This window comes from Heterodontus francisci, chromosome 9, assembly GCF_036365525.1.
Source record: "Heterodontus francisci isolate sHetFra1 chromosome 9, sHetFra1.hap1, whole genome shotgun sequence".
Lineage (NCBI taxonomy): Eukaryota > Metazoa > Chordata > Chondrichthyes > Heterodontiformes > Heterodontidae > Heterodontus > Heterodontus francisci.
In genome coordinates this window covers 6,748,214-6,768,555 of record NC_090379.1, presented here as the reverse complement: position 1 = coordinate 6,768,555, position 20,342 = coordinate 6,748,214, and the positions used below count along the sequence as shown (strand labels likewise).

General features: G+C 50.9%; 2 protein-coding genes across 3 annotated transcripts in view; both read right to left on the bottom strand.

Annotated features, from left to right (window-relative positions):
• Window positions 1-5,096, bottom strand: part of LOC137373561 (transcription factor IIIB 90 kDa subunit-like) — a 436,816-nt gene extending 431,720 nt beyond the window's left edge. Inside the window, exon 1 of the mRNA XM_068038499.1 lies at window positions 4,555-5,096. Coding sequence (XP_067894600.1) covers window positions 4,555-4,741 — 187 coding nt within the window. The 5' untranslated portion in view covers window positions 4,742-5,096. The remainder of the gene's footprint in view (window positions 1-4,554) is intronic.
• Window positions 5,097-8,675: 3,579 nt separating this feature from the next.
• LOC137373421 (protein phosphatase 1 regulatory subunit 36) overlaps window positions 8,676-20,342 on the bottom strand; it is an 87,946-nt gene continuing 76,279 nt past the window's right edge. For both annotated transcript variants that reach the window (XM_068038238.1, XM_068038241.1), the window contains 2 exons: window positions 12,750-12,944; window positions 8,676-8,952 (listed from right to left, as the gene is read on the bottom strand). In XM_068038238.1, the coding sequence (XP_067894339.1) occupies window positions 8,736-8,952; window positions 12,750-12,944 (412 nt within the window). In that variant the 3' untranslated portion in view covers window positions 8,676-8,735. The remainder of the gene's footprint in view (window positions 8,953-12,749; window positions 12,945-20,342) is intronic.

The following is a 20,342-nucleotide window of genomic DNA, read 5'->3' as shown; positions in this document are numbered from 1 at the left end:
GGATTGTCCTCCTTGGAGCAAAGGAGGCTGAGGGGAGATTTGATAGAGATGTACAAGGTAACGACAGGATATTTTAATTCTTTCAATGGGATGTGAGTGTCGCTGTCAAGGCCAACATTCGTTCCCCATCCCTAATTGCCCTCGAGAAGGTGGTGGTGAGGTGCCTTCTTGAACCGCTGCAGTCCATGTGGGGTAGCTACTCCCACAGTGCTGCTAGGGAGGGAAATTCCAGGATTTTGACCCATCGACAGTGAAGGAAAGCAAAAGACTTGCATTTATATAGCGCCTTTCACAACCACCGGTCATCTCAAAATGCTTTACAGCCAATGAAGGACCTTCTGAAATGCAGTCACTATTATAATGTAGGAAATATAACAGCCAGTATGTGCACAGCAAGCTCCCACAAACAGCAATGTAATTATGACCAGATAATCTGTTTTTTGTGATGTTGATTGAGGGACATATATTGGCTAGGACACTGGGGATGACTTCTCTGCTCCTCTTCAAAATAGTGCCATGGGATCTTTTACATCCACCTGAGCAAGCAGATGGCATCTCAGTTTAACGTCTCATCCAAAAAACAGCACTTCCAACTCCCTCAGTACTGTACTGGAATGTCAGCTTTGATTTTTGTGCTCAAGCCCTGGAGTGGGACTTGAACCCAGAACCTTATGACTCCGAGGTGATAAAGGTTCAGGTAAGGTAGACAAAGAAAAGCTGTTTCCATTGGATGATGCAACAAGGACAGGAGACACAGATTTAAGGTTTGGGGAAGAGATGCAGGGGAGATGTGAGGAAGAACTTTCCTTTTCTGCAGCGAGTGGTAATGACCTGGAGGGGGTTGAAGCAGAGACAATCAATGATTTCAGAAGGATATTGGATGGGCAATCAAGGGAAATTAACTTTCAGGGCTACGAGGATGGAGCAGGGAAATGGGACTTACTGGATTACTCAGGGAGCCAGCATGGACACGATACGCATAATGGCCTCCTCCTGTAAAGTACTTACACTAACTGAGACAGCAACAAATTTCCACATAGCCACCTCAGAATTTGTTCACAGAAAATGCTATTCCACCAGGGAAGAGTCACTGTACATCACCCATCTCACATACATTTTGAAAGCCATCGTCTAAACAGGTTTGGACCAACAATCTCTCAGGGGACAGAGTGTTTGCATGAACAGTGGCAACGCTTTTATGATGCATTTAGGTTGCAAAGCCATTTCTTCCTGTCGTGACGCTAACGTGTCATGACCAGCGGTACTGTGGACTCTGCACCATCCATACTCCACTGCTAATTCCCCAATACTGGTAATGCCACAGGAACTACTGCATGGAGGCAATCCATCCTACATGTAGTCATTCTGCACCTCATCACGAACATATCAAGAGCACTTCACGTACAACTGTATACAGCAAGATCACACACACAGCAACCAGATGAGCGATCAGATTATGGTAGTGCTAGTTGTAGGTGATACCTTGGGCCAGGAAACTGGTAGAAGTCTTTGAATAACCCGACAAGAACTTTAACATCCACTGGAACAGGCAGCCAGGGCCTCAGTTTAACATCTCAACCCAAAAGACGCCACCTCGGACAGTGCAGCAGGTAAGAGCCCATGGGATCCAAGGCAATTTGGCAAATTGGATCCAAAATTGGCTTAGTGGCAGGAGGCAGAGGGTGATGGTCAAGGGTTGCTTGTGCGAATGGAAGCCTGTGACCAGTGGTGTACCGCAGAGATCAGTGCTGGGACCCTTGCTGTTTGCAGTGTACATTAATGATTTAGACATGAATATAGGAGGTATGATCAGTACGTTCGCAGATGACACGAAAATTGGTGATGTCGTAAACAGTGATGAGGAAAGCCTTAGATTACACAACAATATAGATGGGCTGGTAAAATGGGAGGGGCAGTGACAAATGGAATTTAATCCTGAGAAGTGTGAGGTGAAAAGTGCTGGAAAATGGGATTAGAATAGATAGGTGCTTGATGGCCAGCATGGATACGATGGGTCGAAGGGCCTGTTTCTGGGCTGTATAACTATATGACTCTATGATGCATTTCGGGAGGACTAACAAGGCAAGGGAAAAAACAATAGATGGCAGGACCCTAGGAAGCACAGAGGGTCAGAGGGACCTTGGTGTACTTGTCCATAGATCACGGAAGACAGCAGAACAGGTAGATAAGGTGGTTAGGAAGTCATATGGGATACTTACCTTTATTAGCCGAGGCATGGAATATAAGAGCAGGGAGGTTATGATGGAGCTGTATAAAACGCTAGCTAGACCACAGCTGGAGTACTGTGTACAGTTCTGAGCACCAGACTGTAGGAAGGATGTCATTGCACTGGACAGGGTGCAGAGGAGATTCACCAGGATGTTGCCTGGGCTGGAGCATTTCAGCTATGAAGAGAGACCGGATAGGCTAGGGTTGGTTTCCTTAGAGCAGAGAAGGCTGAGGGGGGACAAAACAGAGAGCAGGAATAAACGGGTCATTCTCGTGTTGGCAGCCTGCGACTAGTGGGGTACTGCAGGGATCAGTGCTTGTGGCCCAGCTGTTTACAATATATATTAATGATTTATATCTGGGGACCAAATGTAATATTTCCAAGCTCACGGATGACATAAAACTCAGTGGGAATCTGTTGTGAGGAAGATGCAAAGCAGCTTCAAGGACATTTGTCCAGACTTTGAGTGGGCAAGAACATTGCAGATGGAATATAATGTGGAAAAATGTGAGGTTATCCACTTTGGTAGGTGGAATAGATGTGCAGAGTATTTCTTAAACAATAAGAGATTAGAAAGTGTAGATGTACAAAGGAACCTGGGTGTCCTCACCAATAAGTCACTCAAAGCTAACATGCAGGTGCAACAAGCAGTTAAGAAGGCTAATGGTATGTTAGCCTTTATCACAAGATGATTTGAGTACACGAGTTGTGAAGTCTTGCTTCAATTGTATAGAACCTTGGTTAAACTGCACCTGGAATTCTGTGTGCAGTTTTGGTCCCCTTACCTTAGGAAGGATATTATTGCCATAGGGAATGCAACAAAGCTTCATCAGACTTGTTCCCAGGATGCTGGGACTGTCCTATGAAGAGAGATTGGGGAAACTGGGCCTGTATTCTCTAGAATTTGAAGAGGGGCGATCTCATTGAAATCTGCAGAATACTTAAAGGGATGGACAGGGTAGATGCAGCTGTTTCCCCTGGTTGGGGAGTCTAGAACCAGGGGACACAATTTCAAAATAAGGGGGCAGCCACTTAGGACAGAGATGAGGAGAAATTTCTTTACTCAGAGGGTTGTGAATGTTTGGAATTCTCTACCCCAGAGGGCTGTGGAAGCTCAGTCATTGAGTATGTTTAAAGCAGAGATTGACAGATTTCTAAATACCAATGACATCAAGTGATAAGAAACATAGAAAATAGGAGCAGGAGTAGGCCATTCGGCCCTTGGAGCCTGCACCACCATTCATTATCATGGCTGATCATCCAACTCAGTAACCTGTCCCCACTTTCGCCCCATACCCTTTGATCCCTTTAGACCCAAGAGCTATATCTAACTCCTTCTTGAAAACATACAATGTTTTAGCCTCAACTGCTTTCTGTGGTAGCGAATTCCACAGGTTCACCACTCTCTGGGTGAAGTAATTTCTCCTCATCTCAGTCCTGAAAGGTTTACCCCGTATCCTTAGACTATGACCCCTGGTTCTGGACTCCCCCACCATCGGGAACATCCTTCCTGCATCTACCCTGTCAAGTCCTGTTAGAATTTTATAGGTTTCTACGAGATCCTCCCTCACTCTTCTGAACTAAAGTGAATATATTCCTAACCGACTCAATCTTTCCTCATACATCAGTCCCACCATCCCAGGAATCAGTCTGGTAAAACATTCGCTGCACTCCCTCTATAGCAAGAACATCCTTCCTCAGATAAGGAGACCAAAACTGCACACAATATTCCAGGTCTCACCAAGGCCCTGTATAATTGCAGCAAGACATCCCTGCTCCTGTACTCGAATCCTCTCGCTATGAAGGCCAACATACCATTTGCCTTTTTATCGCCTGTTGCACCTGCATGCTTACCTTCAGCGACTGGTGTACGAGAACACCCAGGTCTCGCTGCATATTCCCCTCTCAGTTTATAGCCGTTCAGATAATAATCGGCCTTCCTGCTTTTGCTACCAAAGTGGATAACCTTATGAGGATAGCGTGGGAGAAAGGCACTGAAGTGGATGATCAGCCATGATCGTACTGAATGGCGGAGCAGGCTCGATGGGCTGAATGGCCTACTCCTATGTTCCTATGTAATATTAAGAAGTTACTGCAGCTGGCAGCAATATTTATAGTTACAAGAAGTTCATATCAAACATTGCAACAATCCGGCAACTGCAAAAATATTGCACTTTCCCAAAAGTAATCACAATAACCTTGCAGAAAACAATCATTGTAACAGTGAGTGTGCAAATGGTGCAACAATGGAAATGCATATATTTTGCAGCAACAATAATAATGCATGACAATGTCTGGTGTCTTTAAGGTTTAAATGCACTCACCGTCCAGGGAGACAAACTGGCCAACTGCTGAGGAGCCACCGCCACTGTTCTCCACAAACTGGACCTCGGACACGATAATGTTGTCCTCCAGCACCGAACCGCAGCCCGTGCACACGGCGTCGCCCCGGGCCTGGTCAATGTCGATATCGGTGCAGCCGCAAGTGCGGCAAACCCGGGAACTCGACATGGCGGCGCCTCAACAATCACCACGAACAAAATCAGTACCTTTTAAAAATAATCACCGGGTTTCTTCCTGAAGTTTTTACGGGTGAGGAGAGGGTCTCACCACGTCACCCAGACCGGCCCCGGGCTCCTCTAAGTCGGATAAGACCCCTCAGGAAAACCCGAGGCTTCTTGGAGATCTCGTCGGCTGGTTACCGGCTTGGGGTTTATTTGTAATCGGTACTAGAAGGGAGTCGGTGCCGGGAAATCTCCGGCCTGTTTTTTTTTTGTTCTTTCTATCTCTCGGTGAGGGGGGGGTGGGTGGTCCGGCGGCTCCAGCCTCCTCATTGCCCGCTCCGGCTGCGTGTCCGCTCCACTCGGCGGTCAGAGCCAGACTGAGCCGGCGGCCCGGAACCGCTCATTCACAAGCAGCGGAGAGGGGGGGGAATTGCAGAGATTAAAAATATATAAACTAACACAGCTCAACCTCTCCACCTGCAACGAATAAAATGTATTTAAATATTTGATCTTAAATACAGCTCCTACTTCTTGTGGAAATTGTTCGCGTTAAATTATAATTTCGTGATTCTGTTTCTCTCCTCTCCCCCCCCCCCCCCCCAACGGATCCTTGTTCCTCAGGTCCACAGAGTACGCTGAAGGAAACCACGTGCTACCATTTAAAGGGGCCGCTCTGATAGAACGCAACATTTCGCACCCCGAGACTTGACTATTCCAATGCTCTCCTGTAATAACAACAGAAAATGCTGAAAATACTCAGCAGGTCCAGTAGCGGCTGTGCAGAGAGAAACAGAGCCAATGTTTCAGGTCGATAACCCTTAATCAGAACCAATGAAAGCCTCTCGAGACAGCTTCGCCATTCAATACCACCATGACTGATCTTCTACCTCAAATCCACCTTCCCACACTATCCCCATCTCCCTTAATTCCCTTCGTATCCAGAAATATATCATTCTAATGAAAGGTCACTGACCTGAAACGTTAACTCTGCTTCTCTCTCCACAGATGCTGCCAGATCTGCTGAGTGTTTCCAGCATTTCTTGTTTGTGTTCCAGGAAACTATAAAGTAGTCTATTAAATTTATAGCTTAACTGTAGAAAAACTTCACACTTTCCCACATTCTATTCCTTCTGCCATGTTCTTGTCTACTCGCTCAATCTGTTTATATCTCTCTGCAGCCTCTTTGCGACCTCCTCACCAATTACTTTCCCACCTAACTTTGTATCATCAGCAAACCTGGATGCATTACACTCGGTCCCCTCATCTAGGTCATCGATTTTTAAAAATTTGTTCATGGGATGTGAGCGTCACTGGCCAGGCCAGCATTTATTGCCCATCCCTAATTGCCCTTGAGAGGGTGGTGATGAGCTGCCTTCTTGAACCCCTGCAGTCCATGTGGGGTAGGTACACCCACAGTGCTGTTAGGAAGGGAGTTCCAGGATTTTGACCCAGTGACAGTGAAGGAACGGCGATATAGTTCCAAGTCAGGATGGTGTGTGACTTGGAGGTGAACTTGCAGGTGCTGGTGTTCCCATGAGTCCACTGCCCTTGTTATTCTGGGTGGCAGAGGTCGTGGGTTTGGAAGGTGCTGTCGAAGGAGGCTTGGTGCGTTGCTGCAGTGCATCTTGTAGATGGTACACACTGCTGCCACTGTGCGTTGGTGATGGAGGGAGTGAATGTTGAAGGTAGTGGATGGGGTGCCGATCCTGCTGCTGCTTTGTCCTGGATGGTGTCGAGCTTCTTGAGTGTTGTTGGAGCTGCATTCATCCAGGCAACATACGAACATACAAATTAGAAGCAGGAGTAGCCACTCGGTCCCTCAAGTCTGCTCCACCATTCAATAAGATTATGGCTGATCTGATTGTAATCTTGACTCCACATTCCTGCCTATCCTCGATAACCTTTCACCCCTGCTGCTGATCAAGAATCCATCTACCTCTACCTTAAAAATATTCAAAGACTCTACTTCCACTGACTTTTGAGGAAGAGAATTCCAAAGACTCAGGACCCTCAGAGAAAACATTTCTCCTCATCTCTGTCTTAAATGGGCGACCCTTTATTTTTAAACAGTGACCCCCAGTTCTAGATTCTCCCACAAGGGGAAACATCCTTTCCACATCCACCCTGTCAAGACTCCTCAGGATAGTGCAATGATAATACCACTACGCCAACGCCTCCCCATTGTTTTCTAGCCACTAACCAATCCTCAATCCCATGAGACTGAATTTTGTGAAATAACCTCTTGTGTGGCACCTTATTGAATGTTTTATGAAAATCCAAATAGACTATATCCACTGGTTCCTCCTTATTCATCCTCTAGTGACATCCTCAAAAAATTCAAACAGATTTGTCAAACACAATTTTCTCTTCATAAATCCGTGTTGACTCTGCTTAATCATATTATGGTTTTCTAAGTGCCTTGTTACGACGTCCCGAATAATAAATTCTAACATTTTTCCTACTACGATGGGGGAGCCCAGCACATCAGTGCAAAAGACAAGGCTGAAGTATTTGCAACCATATTCAGCCAGAAGTGCTGAGTAGATGATCCATCTCAGCCTCTTCCTGAACTCCCCAGCATCACAGATGCCAGTCTTCAGCCAATTTGATTCACTCCACGTGATATCAAGAAACAGCTGAAGGCACTAGATACTGCAAAGGCTAAAGGCCCGAACAACATTCCAACAAAGGTACTGAAGACCTGTGCTCCAGAACTTTCCACGCCTCTAGCCAAGCTGTTCCAGTACAGCTACAACACTGGCATTTGCCCAACAATGTGGAAAATTACCTAGGTATGCCCTGTAAACAAAAAGCAGGACAAATCCAATCCGGCCAACTATCGCCTCATCAGTCTACTCTCGATCATCAACAAAGTGATGGAAGATGTCGTCGATAATGCTATCAAGCGGCACTTACTCAGCAATAACCTGCTGAGTTTGGGTTCCGCCAGGTACACTCAGCTCCAGACCGCCTTACAGCCTTGGTCCAAACATGAACAAAAGAGCTGAATTCCAGAGGTGAGGTGAGAGTGACTGTCCTTGACATCAAGACAGCATTTGACCGAGGGTGGCATCAAGGAGCGTTGGCAAAATTGAAGTCCATGGGAATCAGGGGGAAAACTCTCCAATGGTTGCAGTCATACCTAGCACAAAGGAAGATAGTTGTAGTTGTTGAAGGCCAAACATTTCAGCCCCAGGACACTGCTGCAGGAGTTCCTCAGGGTAGTGCCCTAGGCCCAATCATCTTCAGCTGTTTCATCAATGACTTTCCCTGGTTCTCGATCCTTCCACCAATGGGAAGATAGTAAACCCATTGAATGTTATGTAGATAATTGTTCATCATGGGATAATGTACACTCTACGAAATGTGTGTGTGAGAAAAGGTTATGGATTGACCTTGCTGGCTTGAAACAAATGCTAGAGAGAAAGGAAATCTCTAAGATTAAATGAGTGGATACAAATCATCTGATTGTTTTACAAAAATAAATGGAGGTACAAAGAAATTGTTAGGGGTGTCTTGTAATCTAAAGCTTTGATTTAATTTGTTGTAAAGTGTGGAAAGATTGGCTCCAGTTCTATCCTTCACTGGGAAAGGTGCAATGGAAATGCAATTCCTTTCTTTATTTCTTATAAATGCTAGTTTGTTCTAGTTCTGAGGTGTTGCCCTGGTACCTGGAGCAATGTGGGCTTCATGGCTGAAGATATCTGCCTGCTATTGTTTGGAACAAGTGGGTGAGGGTCCGGCCTACCAGCAATCCTGTTGGTTGGTGTTGCTGCCCTACCCTGTCTATGGGTGAGTCCCTGTTGCAGCTTCATTCTACCCATCTCCATGCTTTCACTTTCTGGGAGCTGATAATGATGGAGGAGATTGGGATAGACTCCCAATATACAACAAAATAACACGGTCACACAAAGTACAGGATTTATTCCTGAATACACTGAAGTCAGTTTAACTAATGTTACCACAGGAAGCATATTAAGATTTCCTCCTTTGTTGTTAATTCATAAGTCATACTCAGAGTCTCTGGCTACTGTTGTTGCTCTGGACATGTCTGTGAATTGATGGTGTGAGCTCATATTTTCAGTTGTAAGGGAGTATCCACTCTTCTGTAGCAGGACATCACCCTCCTCCTCCATGTCTTCTTCCTCCATGAAAGATTCGATGGGGATGAGCAGTTTCGAAAAGAAGTTAGAGAGAGGCTCCCCGATGATTCCAATGCTACAAAGAACCAAAAAGACAGTGATAAAGGAGACTGTTCTCTCTTAATTTCCTCCCCCTCCTCTTTTCCTGAAGCCACTGAATCCTCGGTGGGATACGTGGGTGCTGACGGTCTTTCCCAGGGGCCCTTTCTTCATTTGTAAGCCTGTGAGTGTCAGACAGAACTTTGACTGCGGAGGGCGTACCAATTCTGTCCCCACCTGCCCTTTCCAAGTCTTGTCCAACAGCTGCCTGATACACGGACAAAAATAGCTTCCCCAGGTGACTCAACTAGTAAGCACACTGTCTAGCCCAGACCAGTATGTTCCAGGTTTAATCCCCAGTTTGTGCTGATTACCACAATTCAAACATGCAGGAAGTGGGAGGGCCATAACAATTACCTCAGCAACCCCCAGGTGGTGAGGTAAAATCAGCCAAGGTTCCTTGTCCTGGTAACTATGCAGCGAACTGGAGGAAAGAAAACTCTGGCAGCACAGGGCCCAGCCTATCTGGTACTCCAGAATACTGTCCAGCTTGGCAGGTATGTGACAGGCAGTGAGTCAAGCCATGTTTCAGAGGGATGAAGGGATCCATGAAATGCAATGGAAGCAAGAGTTATTCAAACCAGGACAGGGGAGTGTACCCCACTGAGAGTCAGCACCTCCAGGAGCGAAGGGGACCCGTACTCCACTGAGAGTCAGCACCTCCAGGAGTGAAAGGGACCCGTACTCCACTGAGAGTCAGCACCTCCAGGAGCGAAGGGGACCCGTACTCCACTGAGAGTCAGCACCTCCAGGAGCGAAGGGGACCCGTACTCCACTGAGAGTCAGCACCTCCAGGAGCGAAGGGGACCCGTACTCCACTGAGAGCACCTCCAGGAGCGAAGGGGACCCGTACCCCACTGAGAGTCAGCACCTCCAGGAGCGAAGGGGACCCGTACTCCACTGAGAGCACCTCCAAGATCGAAGGGGACCCGTACCCCAGTGAGACTCAGCACCTCCAAGATCGAAGGGAACCCGCAGTCCACTGAGAGTCAGCACCTCCAGGAGTGAACAGGACCCGTACTCCACTGAGAGCACCTCCAGGAGCGAAGGGGACCCATACCCCAGTGAGACTCAGCACCTCCAAGATCGAAGGGAACCCGCAGTCCACTGAGAGTCAGCACCTCCAGGAGAGGAGGGGGACCCGTACCCCAGTGAGAGTCAGCACCTTCAGGAGAGGAGGGGGACCTGTACCCCAGTGAGAGTCAGCACCCTCAGGAGAGGAGGGGGACCTGTACTCCAGTGAGAGTCAGCACCCTCAGGAGAGGAGGGGGACCTGTACTCCAGTGAGAGTCAGCACCTTCAGGAGAGAAGGGGACCTGTACTCTAGTGAGAGTCAGCACCTCCAGGAGAGGAGGGGACCCGTACCCCAGTGAGAGTCAGCACCTTCAGGAGAGGAGGGGACCTGTACCCCAGTGAGAGTCAGCACCTTCAGGAGAGAAGGGGACCTGTACCCCAGTGAGAGTCAGCACCCTCAGGAGAGGAGGGGACCCGTACTCCAGTGAGAGTCAGCACCCTCAGGAGAGGAGGGGGACCTGTACTCCAGTGAGAGTCAGCAACTTCAGGAGAGAAGGGGACCTGTACTCTAGTGAGAGTCAGCACCTCCAGGAGAGGAGGGGACCCGTACTCCAGTGAGAGTCAGCACCCTCAGGAGAGGAGGGGGACCTGTACTCCAGTGAGAGTCAGCACCTTCAGGAGAGAAGGGGACCTGTACTCCAGTGAGAGTCAGCACCTTCAGGAGAGGAGGGGACCCGTACTCCAGAGAGATGTCAGCACCTTCAGGAGAGGAGGGGACCCGTACCCCAGAGAGAGTCAGCATCTTCAGGAGAGGAGGGGACCCGTACCCCAGTGAGCGTCAACACCTTCAGGAGAGGAGGGAACCCGTACCCCATGAGTGTCAGCACCTTCAGGGGAGGAGGGGATCCGTACCCCAGTGAGATTCAACACCTTAATGAGAGGAGGGGTCCTGTACCCGAGTGAGAGTCAGCACCTTCAGGAGAGGAGGAGACCCAGACCCCAATGAGAGGCAACACCTTCAGGAGAGGAGGAGACCCGTGCCCCACTGAGAGTCAGCATCTTCAGGAGAGGAGGGGACCTCTACCCCAGTGAGAGTCAGCATCTTCAGGGGAGGAGGGGACCTGTGTCGCAGTGAGAGTCAGCATAGTCAGGAGAGGAGGTGACCCATAACCCAATGGGAGTCAGCACCTTCAGGAGGGGAGGGGACCCGTGCCCCAGTGAGAGTCAGCACCTTCAGGAGAGGAGGGAACCCCTACCCCAGTGAGAGTCAGCACCTTCAGGAGAGGGGGGGACCCATATCCCAGTGAGAGTCAGCACCTTTAGGAGAGGAGGGGGCCCATAACCCAATGGGAGTCAGCACCTTCAGGAGAGGAGGGGGACCCGTACCCCAGTGAGAGTCAGCACGTTTAGGAGTGAGGACCTGTATCCCAGTTGTATAACCCACACCCCTCATTATAGCCCTCTTTGATATAATCCTAATCTTCTCCTCTGATATACTCCACCCTCTCCCTCCCTAATATATTCCACCCCTTTATTTGATATTACCAAGACCTCATCTCTGACATAGCCCGCCCGCTATCTCTGATTCACCACACACTCCTCTCGCTCTGCTACACCCAGTTGCCCTCTTCGTCATACCCCTCGCTCTTTCTGAAATACCCCACACCCCTCTCTGATAAACATCCTAATCACCTAGACCTGGGTGTGGAGGGCACAGTTACAACATTTTAAGATGACACAAAACTTGGACGTATTGTGAGCTGTGAGGAAGATAGTGATGGATTTCAGGAAGATGTAGGCTGGTGGGCACGTGGCAGATGATATTTAATGCAGAGAAATGTGAAGTGATATATTTTGATAGGAAGAACAAGGATAGGCAATATAAAATAAAAGATATGATCCTAAAGGGGGTGCAGTAGCAGAGGGGCCTGTGGGTAAATTTGTATGAATTGTTGAAGGTTGCAGGACAGGTTGAGAAAGTGGTTCATCAGACATACGGGATCGTGGACTTTATAAATAGAGGTATAGATTACTAAAACAAGAAAGTTATGGTGAACCTTCATAAATGTACATACCAATGGATATATGAACTCTTTTAAAAGGTCCCTGGGATGTACCTCAAGTGTCGTAACCTGCAGGGCTACGGACCAATGCTGCAAGGTGAGATTAGGCTGGGTAACTTGTTTTGCGGCCGGCACAGATACGATGGGCCAAGTGGTCTCTTTCTGTGCCGTAAACTTTCTATAATTCTAAGGGTATAAAACTGAGTCCTTTGCTAAGTACAGATCGTTCAGTGTCAGAGAGGGGAAGGTCAGTGGGTATTGTGAATACATGGCAAGGGGTGAGATTAGGCGATGGATTGGGGTCAGGGGGAAGGAAAAGGGAGGAAGGTTTTGTTCTCGGGGTTAGACCTGAAAGAACGGAGTGCATCTCATTCCAGATTTAAGATAATTGGCAAAAGAACCAGAGGGGGAGATGAGAATTCTTTTCAGGCAGTGAACTGGAATGTGCTGCCCGAAAGGGTGGTAGAAACAGATTCAATAATAACTTTCAAATGGGGAATTGGAAAGGAAAAATTTGCAAGGGTTATGGGGAAAGAGCAGTGAAGGGGTCGGATTAATTGGGTAGCTCTTTCAAAGAGCCAGCACAGGCATGATGGGCTGAATGGCCTCCTTCTGCGCTGTGCATTCTATAGTTCTGTATTAGAAGAGGGAGGTTTCCTGGAACGAATGGGGTTAATTTTTTTGATCTTCTTCTTACTCGTCAGAGATCTTGGAGTCCGAGGTAATCAGCCTGGTCTTCTCGTCTGCCACGTTGGCACTGAACGCTGGATTCACCTGGTGTTGTTTGAAGAGGTACTCGGATTTCTCCTGAGGTGTCTGGAGCAGCGTTTTGAGAACTGGGGAGCGCTGGTTCAGGATTCTACTTATTGGTGGTCTCTTTGGCTGAAACCGCCTGCGCAACAAGAAAAGGTTGATCAGTAATCAGAAGAATTAATGGTCACTAATTAATTAATTCATTCATTCATTAATGATTGAGTGGACCTGATACACGAGCTCAAACACATTCCCAAACGGATCTAATTGCCTGGAGTCCACGGATCTACAAACACGCCCACCCCTTCCCTAGCCGGTCATTTGCAACAAAACTGGCAATCTCCATCAGCGTGGAAACTAGTGCAGCCATGGCAGACTCATGCATAAGAAGATTCTCCTTGAGTTGGGAGCTCAGGCATATAGTACCTGCCCTGGAAGTGAGCGTTTGATAGGACAGTGTATCGAACCCCTTTTTTTCTCTCTTTTTCTTTTTTTCTGTTTTTCTGTATCTAACCGCTTTTTTTTTTATATAAGGTGGCCTTTATACCCCAGGTCCCTTTTATGTATTTTATGTCAAGGGGGCCTATATTCCTCAGGCCGCCGTTATATATATTTTAAATAAATAACATTATTAAAAACAGTTAAATAAAACAAAACTCCAATTAAAATAGCATTTTCGGCATCAATGATGCACTCCAGTCCCTGCGGTGCCCACCTGTCGCGGAAGGCCTCAGGCGTACCAGCAGACACCGCATGCTCCTTCTCCAGGGACACCGGGGCACAAACGTAACTGCGGAAGAGGGGCAAACAATCAGGGCGGACGGACCCCCTGATGGCCCGCAGCCTGGACCTGTGAATTGCCACCTTGGCCAGGCCCAGGAGCAGACCGATGAGGAGATCTTCCTCCCGGCCCAAGACCCTCCGCACCGGGTGCCCAAAGATCAGGAGCGTGGGGCTGAAGTGCAGCCAAAACCTGAGGAGCAGCCCCTTTAAATACTCAACGAAGGGCTGCGACTTCGCACACTCCATATATACGTGGAACACTGACTCTTCCAGGCCGCAGAAATTACCGGCGGCCTTTAAAGTCTATTGCACGGGACAGCTCTGTGCAACACCCTCCACCCCAGGTCCCCGATGTAAAGGGGGAGGACTCCCGCATAGAGAGAACTCTACTGGGGTTTCCCCTCGCCGCCAGATGGCAACACGGACCGCCAGGGCGTGTCTGGGTGGCTGACGAGGGCGAGGAAGTGGAGAGTGTGCAGCAGCAGCCCGTACAAGAAACCCCTTCACACCGTTTGGAATGTCACGGAGGGCATTTCCAAGAGGCGGCTCGAGTTGTGCGGGACTGGCTCCCGAGGAGGGTTTCGGGGCCTGGGTCCGTTGAGCAGTTCCGACCGAGATGGAGACAGCTTGGCCGAGAGCACTCCGCACTCCCGAGCCCCCACGACGCCCGTGTGAGAGGTATCCTGGGGCCTTCGCTACTCCTCCACCTATCGGCCCGTCCCCAGAGCCAGCCGCCCGGACAGAGGAGGCGCTGTCCTCCGCCGGCGGGGGAGCACTCTGACTGGAGGCGACCATGTTCCAGACTCTGAATAGATCCCGGTAAAAGACAGGCAACTCCCTCAGGGAGTCGCAGCATATCGTTCTCCATTGGGAGCTGCGTGTCATCTTGGAGGCAAAAATACATTGCCAACGCACACCATTTGGGAGGACGCTCGACATACAGATATTTCTGCAGGGTCCGAAGGCACAGAATTGCAGCCTGGGTGCAAACGCACATCAGCAACTGGCTGCCCTCCTCGATCAGGAGAATCAGGACTGCGGCAGAGACCCAGTGTTTCCTCTTACTCCAGAAAAAATTGACAAGCTGCTTCTGGATCTTGGTGGCAAATGCAGGGGGCGGGGCCAAAGTGACCAACCGGTACCACAGCATGGAGGCTGGTTTATGACCAGCACTCGGCCTTTTAGGAAAGCACATGGAGCAGTCCTGACCAGCGCCCCAGCCGAGTGGTGGCTTGCGCCTCCAACTCCTGTCAGTTTGCTGGCCAGGCTTCCTCAGTGGGACTCCCAGATAGAGGAGGTGAGTGGAGCTCTACGCAAAAGGTGTCAACTCCTCCGGCATGGAGTCCACCCGCCACTGACCCACCAGGAGTCCGGAACATTTCTCCCAACTGATGCTCGTGGAGGACGCAGCAGAAAAGGTCTGCTGGCGGTCACGCATCCTCCGCAAGTCAAGGGGATCTGGGACTGTGAGGAGTACGTCATTGGCGTAAGCCAAGAGGGCAACCCGCATGGCCGGCTCGCGCTGAGCCAATCCCGTCAACCTCCTGCGAAGCAGACACAGGAAGGGCTCCACGCAGATGGTGTACAATTGGCCGGACATGGAGCATCCATGACGCACTCCTCTCCCAAAGCGAAGGGGCGCCGTCAAGGACCCGTTAACTTTGACCAGACACTCTGCGGCGGCGTATAAAAGTCGGACCCAGGCCACAAAATGTGGCCCGAGTCCGAATGCGCACAGAGTCCTGAAAAGGTATTCATGATCCACCCTGTCGAACGTCTTCTCCTGATCAAGCAGAGAAAGGCGACCGACTGACCAGTCCTCTGGGAAAGATGGATCAGGTCCCAGACCAGGTAGATGTTGTCCTGGATGGACCAGCCCGGGACTGTGTAGGACTGGTTGGGGTGGGCCAGCACGGAGCTCAGGCGGGTAAACATAGCCCGGGCAAAGATCTTATAATCCGTGCTGAGGAGGGAGACCGGACGGCAGTTCTTAAGCAAGCGGAGATCACCCCTCTTCGGAAGCATGACGATAACTGCCCTGCGCCACGAGAGGGGCATCTCCCCGGTCGCCAGGCTTTCCCCCAGGGCTTGCGCGTAATAGTCCCCCAGGACATCCCAGAATGCCCTGAGGGACTCCATGGTCAGCCCATCCTGGTGGAGGGCGCCGGTCAGCTCCGCCAACGTTAGCGGAGCTTCCTATCCTTCGCCGCCCTCTGGACTAACTGTCGGCAGTTCCTCCCACAAAATTCTGCGCGCGTCCTCACTGGATGGATCCGGAGAGAACAACACGCTGTGATAGGTACAGACCAGGAGGCCCATTCCCTCCGGATCCATGATGGAGGATCCATTGTCGGCCAGCAGCTCAACGAGCTGCTTATGGACCCCACACCATTTTTCCAGCAAATAGAAGAAGAGTGAGGCGCAGTCCAAATCTTCCAGGATCTGGATCTGCAACCTCACGTATGCAGCTAATGGAGGAGGAGGGGTAGTGGGAGGAGGTGCAGCGGCGCCACCCTGGGCCGCTGAGGTGGAGTTGGCAGCCAGGATGTTGCGGCAGCTCTTACGAATATTCCCCACCCTCTTACAGGCATGGCACCGCGCCCCATCCGAGGTCCAGAAGACACAGTAGGCTGCCTCCTAGAACTCCACATCAAATTGGCTTTCCGTAACCTCCTCCTGCGCCAGTTGCATAAAGAGCTGGTGGTGGAAGGAGTCTACATGCTGGAGGCTGTCCACCTGAAGACCGAGCAGGGCTGGGGTAAGCCCTGTCTTTACCCCCCCTAAATGGTGCAAGTGGGGGCGGAGGAGCTCACCAGGAATGAAGGGCGGGACATTAGACAAGGTGACCCACTGCACAGTGGCCTCCAGTGTGTCCACTGGTAGAAAGGTCCCGCCCACCGTGAGCCCCTTGTTCAGGGCCAAGGAAACCACCCGCTCGGTCTTCAGGAAAATCGCTGCCTTCCTGTACATTTTAAAGGCAGCACCAATAGCCAAGGGGCTGACAACCTCAGCCATTGCTTTTTGCATATGCCTCTATTGACATATTAGGTGGACGTAGCTCTTGACCCCATGCATAGATGTTAACAGCATAAATGGTGACGGGGCAGTAGGTGCAGCTGCAGCAGCCACAGCAGCATACATGCAAGAAGGTCCCACCACCGGTAAAGAGGGGCTTGTCATGGAGTCAAAGAGCCACGCCCACCCCTAACAAATAAAACAAACAACAGTTTTGTTTTTAAGAATTTAACCGATATGATCCGGGGTGGGGGGGGGAATAGAGGAGGATGGGGTGGAAATGAAAGGGAAAAGGAGAGGATAGGTAGCTGAGTGGTGGAAGGGAGAGAAAGGCTGCGAGGATGTTTCTGTTAAATTGGTGATTGGAACATCTTACTGCAGAGAATACTGTTCTGTCATAGAAACATAGAAAACATAGAAAATAGGAGCAGGAGTAGACCATTCGGCCCTTCGAGCCTGCTCCACCATTTATTATGATCATGGCTGATCATCCAACTCAGTCACCTGTTCCCGCTTTCATCCCATACCCGTTGATCCCTTTAAACCCAAGAGCTATATCTAACTCCTTCTTGAAAACATACAATGTTTTGGCCTCAACTGCTTTCTGTGGTAGTGAATTCCACAGGCTCACCACTCTCTGGGTGAAGAAATTTCTCCTCATCTCAGTCCTGAAAGGTTTACCCAGTATCCTTAGACTATGACCCCTGGTTCTGGACTCCCCCACCATCGGGAACATCCTTCCTGCATCTACCCTGTCAAGGCCTGTTAGAATTTTAAAGATTTCTATGAGATCCCCCCTCACTCCTCTGAACTCCAGTGAATATAATCCTAACCGACTCAATCTCTCCTCATACGTCAGTCCCGCCATCCCAGGAATCAGTCTGGTAAACCTTCGCTGCACTCCCTCTATAGCAAGAACATCCTTCCTCAGATAAGGAGACCAAAACTGCACACAATATTCCAGGTGTGGCCTCACCAAGGCCCTGTATAATTGCAGCAAGACATCCCTGCTCCTGTACTCGAATCCTCTCGCTATGAAGGCCAACATACCATTTGGCCTCATTTTTTTTTTCTTTTTTAGGTGGCCTTTATACCGCAGGCCCCTTTTATATTTTTCATATCGAGGGGGCCTTTATTCCTCATGCCCCCTTTATATACATATTTACATTTTAAAAAAAACTTTATTAAAAACAGATAAATAAACCAAAACTCAAATTAAAATGCCATTCTCGGCGTCAACGATGCACTCCAGTCCCTGCGGTGTCCACCGGTCGCAGAAGGCCTCAAGCGTACTGGTGGACACCGCATGCTCCTTCTCCAGGGACACCCGGGCGCGAACGTAACCGCGGAAGAGGAGCAGGCAATCAGGGAGGACGGACCCCTCGACGGCCCGCAGCCTGGACCTGTGAACTGCCACCTTGGCCAGGCCCAGGAGCACCTGCGAAAAGTAGAGGCGGTCGATTCGGGACCCTCCTCCTCCAGACTTCCACGTGAAGGCGCTGGAGTTGGGATGGAGATTCCGCCAGACGTCCACCAAGTTGAGGGAGCTGATCAGTTCCCTCAACTTCTCCACTGACGCTTGGCCGCGGTGGGGACCGGAGCGATCCCCCACCTCGAGGGTACAGTGAAAATCCACCCCCCCCAAGGATGATGCACTCGCTGCTATCGATGGAGCTCAAGAGAGCGGACACTTCTTCAAAGAAGCGCGCTTGCAACGCGCCGGGCCTGGGCGTGTACACGTTCACAAAGTGGAGCAGCACGCTACCCAGGCGAATGGCGAGGTGGAACAAGTGGCCCGGCACGAGCTCCTTGACCCCCAAGATCTCCGGCTGAAAAGTCAGGACCAACAAGATAGCCACCCCACTAGAAATAGGGGTGAGGTGACTCATGTGGACCCCACCCTGCCACTCCAGGAGCCAGGTGGCTTCGTCTTCCGGAACGGTGTGGGTTTCCTGCAGAAACCTCACTGCATATCTCCCTTCCCTGAGGACTGAGAGATTGTGAAATCTGCGGTGAGACCCCCTGCTGCCATTGATGTTGAGGCTGGCTATGGTTATCTTCATGTCAAAGGTACTTAAAACCCGTCACCAACACCTCACTGTGAGGAGGGAGTGGAAGTGCACCTGGCCTTCCACTCCCCCAGCAACCCATTGAGGAACACATTAAACCGGCGCCTCTCAACTAGTTTCACGCCCGCACCCTTGCTTTCTTGAAGGCGGCACGGACGGACTGTATGATCAGCGTCAGACTCGACGAACGGCTGAGGGCCAGCTGAACTTTATCGCGGCAACCCCTGCGAGCCGCGAGGAAATCCCGGAGTTCCGCCGTAGGGATGAGAGGAGACTCGGCGGGAGGCACGAGGGACTCCACCACCTCACTGGCGATGGAATCAAGGTCATCCTCCGTGCCCCGCACCGAATCCCCATCCTCCTCCGGGTCGTCACCGCCAGCGGCACACATCCACCACACACTGTGGGGCAGACGTCCCGACCGCGCCAGCTGGTCCCACCTCCGTTATGATCCCACCCCCAGAATCGATGGCGGAGGAGTCCTCTCTGGGTTCTACTGTAAAACTAGAGCCTGTGGGCGCCAGCGGTTCAGGACCCCCCCTCCACCTCCGTCCCCTGGCCAATGATCGGCACAGGGGAGACGGAAGGTCCCGACTCCGGAAATCCAGCCAGAGCCGAGACCGGAGGCAGAGAGAGGAGGCCATCTCCCACTCCGCCAGCACCCACAGGCCCAGCAGATGGGGCAGCATTTTCGGTTATAACCGGGTTGGGTGTCTCTTGGTTGTGAGTGGATTCTGGCTGGGAGGGCCAACCCTTTGGTCCAAGCTCCCCCACCACAACCAGGCCTCCACTTACTCCTCCAGGAGGGGTCTCATGTACAGGGGCCTCCCGCTCCCCTCCATCGTGAGGGGTAGGGAGCTCCTACCCAGACTTTGCAGCCGTGACGATGGTGGTGGCAGGGGGAACCTAGGGACCCGAAACAGGAGACGGCTCCCCACCAACAGATGGGCCCTGCACCTCAGGGCCCTATTACCTCTGTGGAGGGGTGCCTTCTCCTCTTTTTCCCAATTGGGCGCAGAGGCTCAGAGACCTCCATGTCATCAGAGGCCTCCACCTCCGCACCCTCCGGAACCGACTGAGCGATGTCTGTTGGATGTGTGGGGGGAGTGGGAGGAGGTGCAGTGGCGCCACACTGGGCCGCCGAGGTGGAGCTGGCGGCCGTGAGGTTGGGGCAGTTCTTACGAACATACCCCACCCCCTTGCTGACGTGGCACCGCGCCCCGTCCGAGGTCCAAAAGACGCGGTAGGCCGTCCCCTGGAACTCCACACTGAAGTGGCCCTCCAAGACCTCCTCCCGCGCTAGCTGCATAAATAGCTGGCGGTGGAAGGAGTAGACATGTCGGAGGCTGTGCTCCCGAAGACCGAGCGGGATTGGGGTGATCCCCGACCTCACCTCCCCCAGATGGTGTAGGTGGGGGAGGAGGAGCTCATCAGGAATGAAGGGCGGGACGTTTGACAACATTATCCGCTGCGCAGTGGCCCCCAGAGGGTCCACTGGCAGGGAAGTCCCCCCCACTGTGAGCCCAGTACTTAGGGCGAGGGACACCACCCGCTCGGTCTTCAGGAAGAACACAGCCTTCCCATACATCTTTGAGGCTGCCACAATGGCTGAGGGGCCGACAACCTCGGCCATTGCCTTAACGCAAGCTTCAATAGTCATGGTAGGGTGG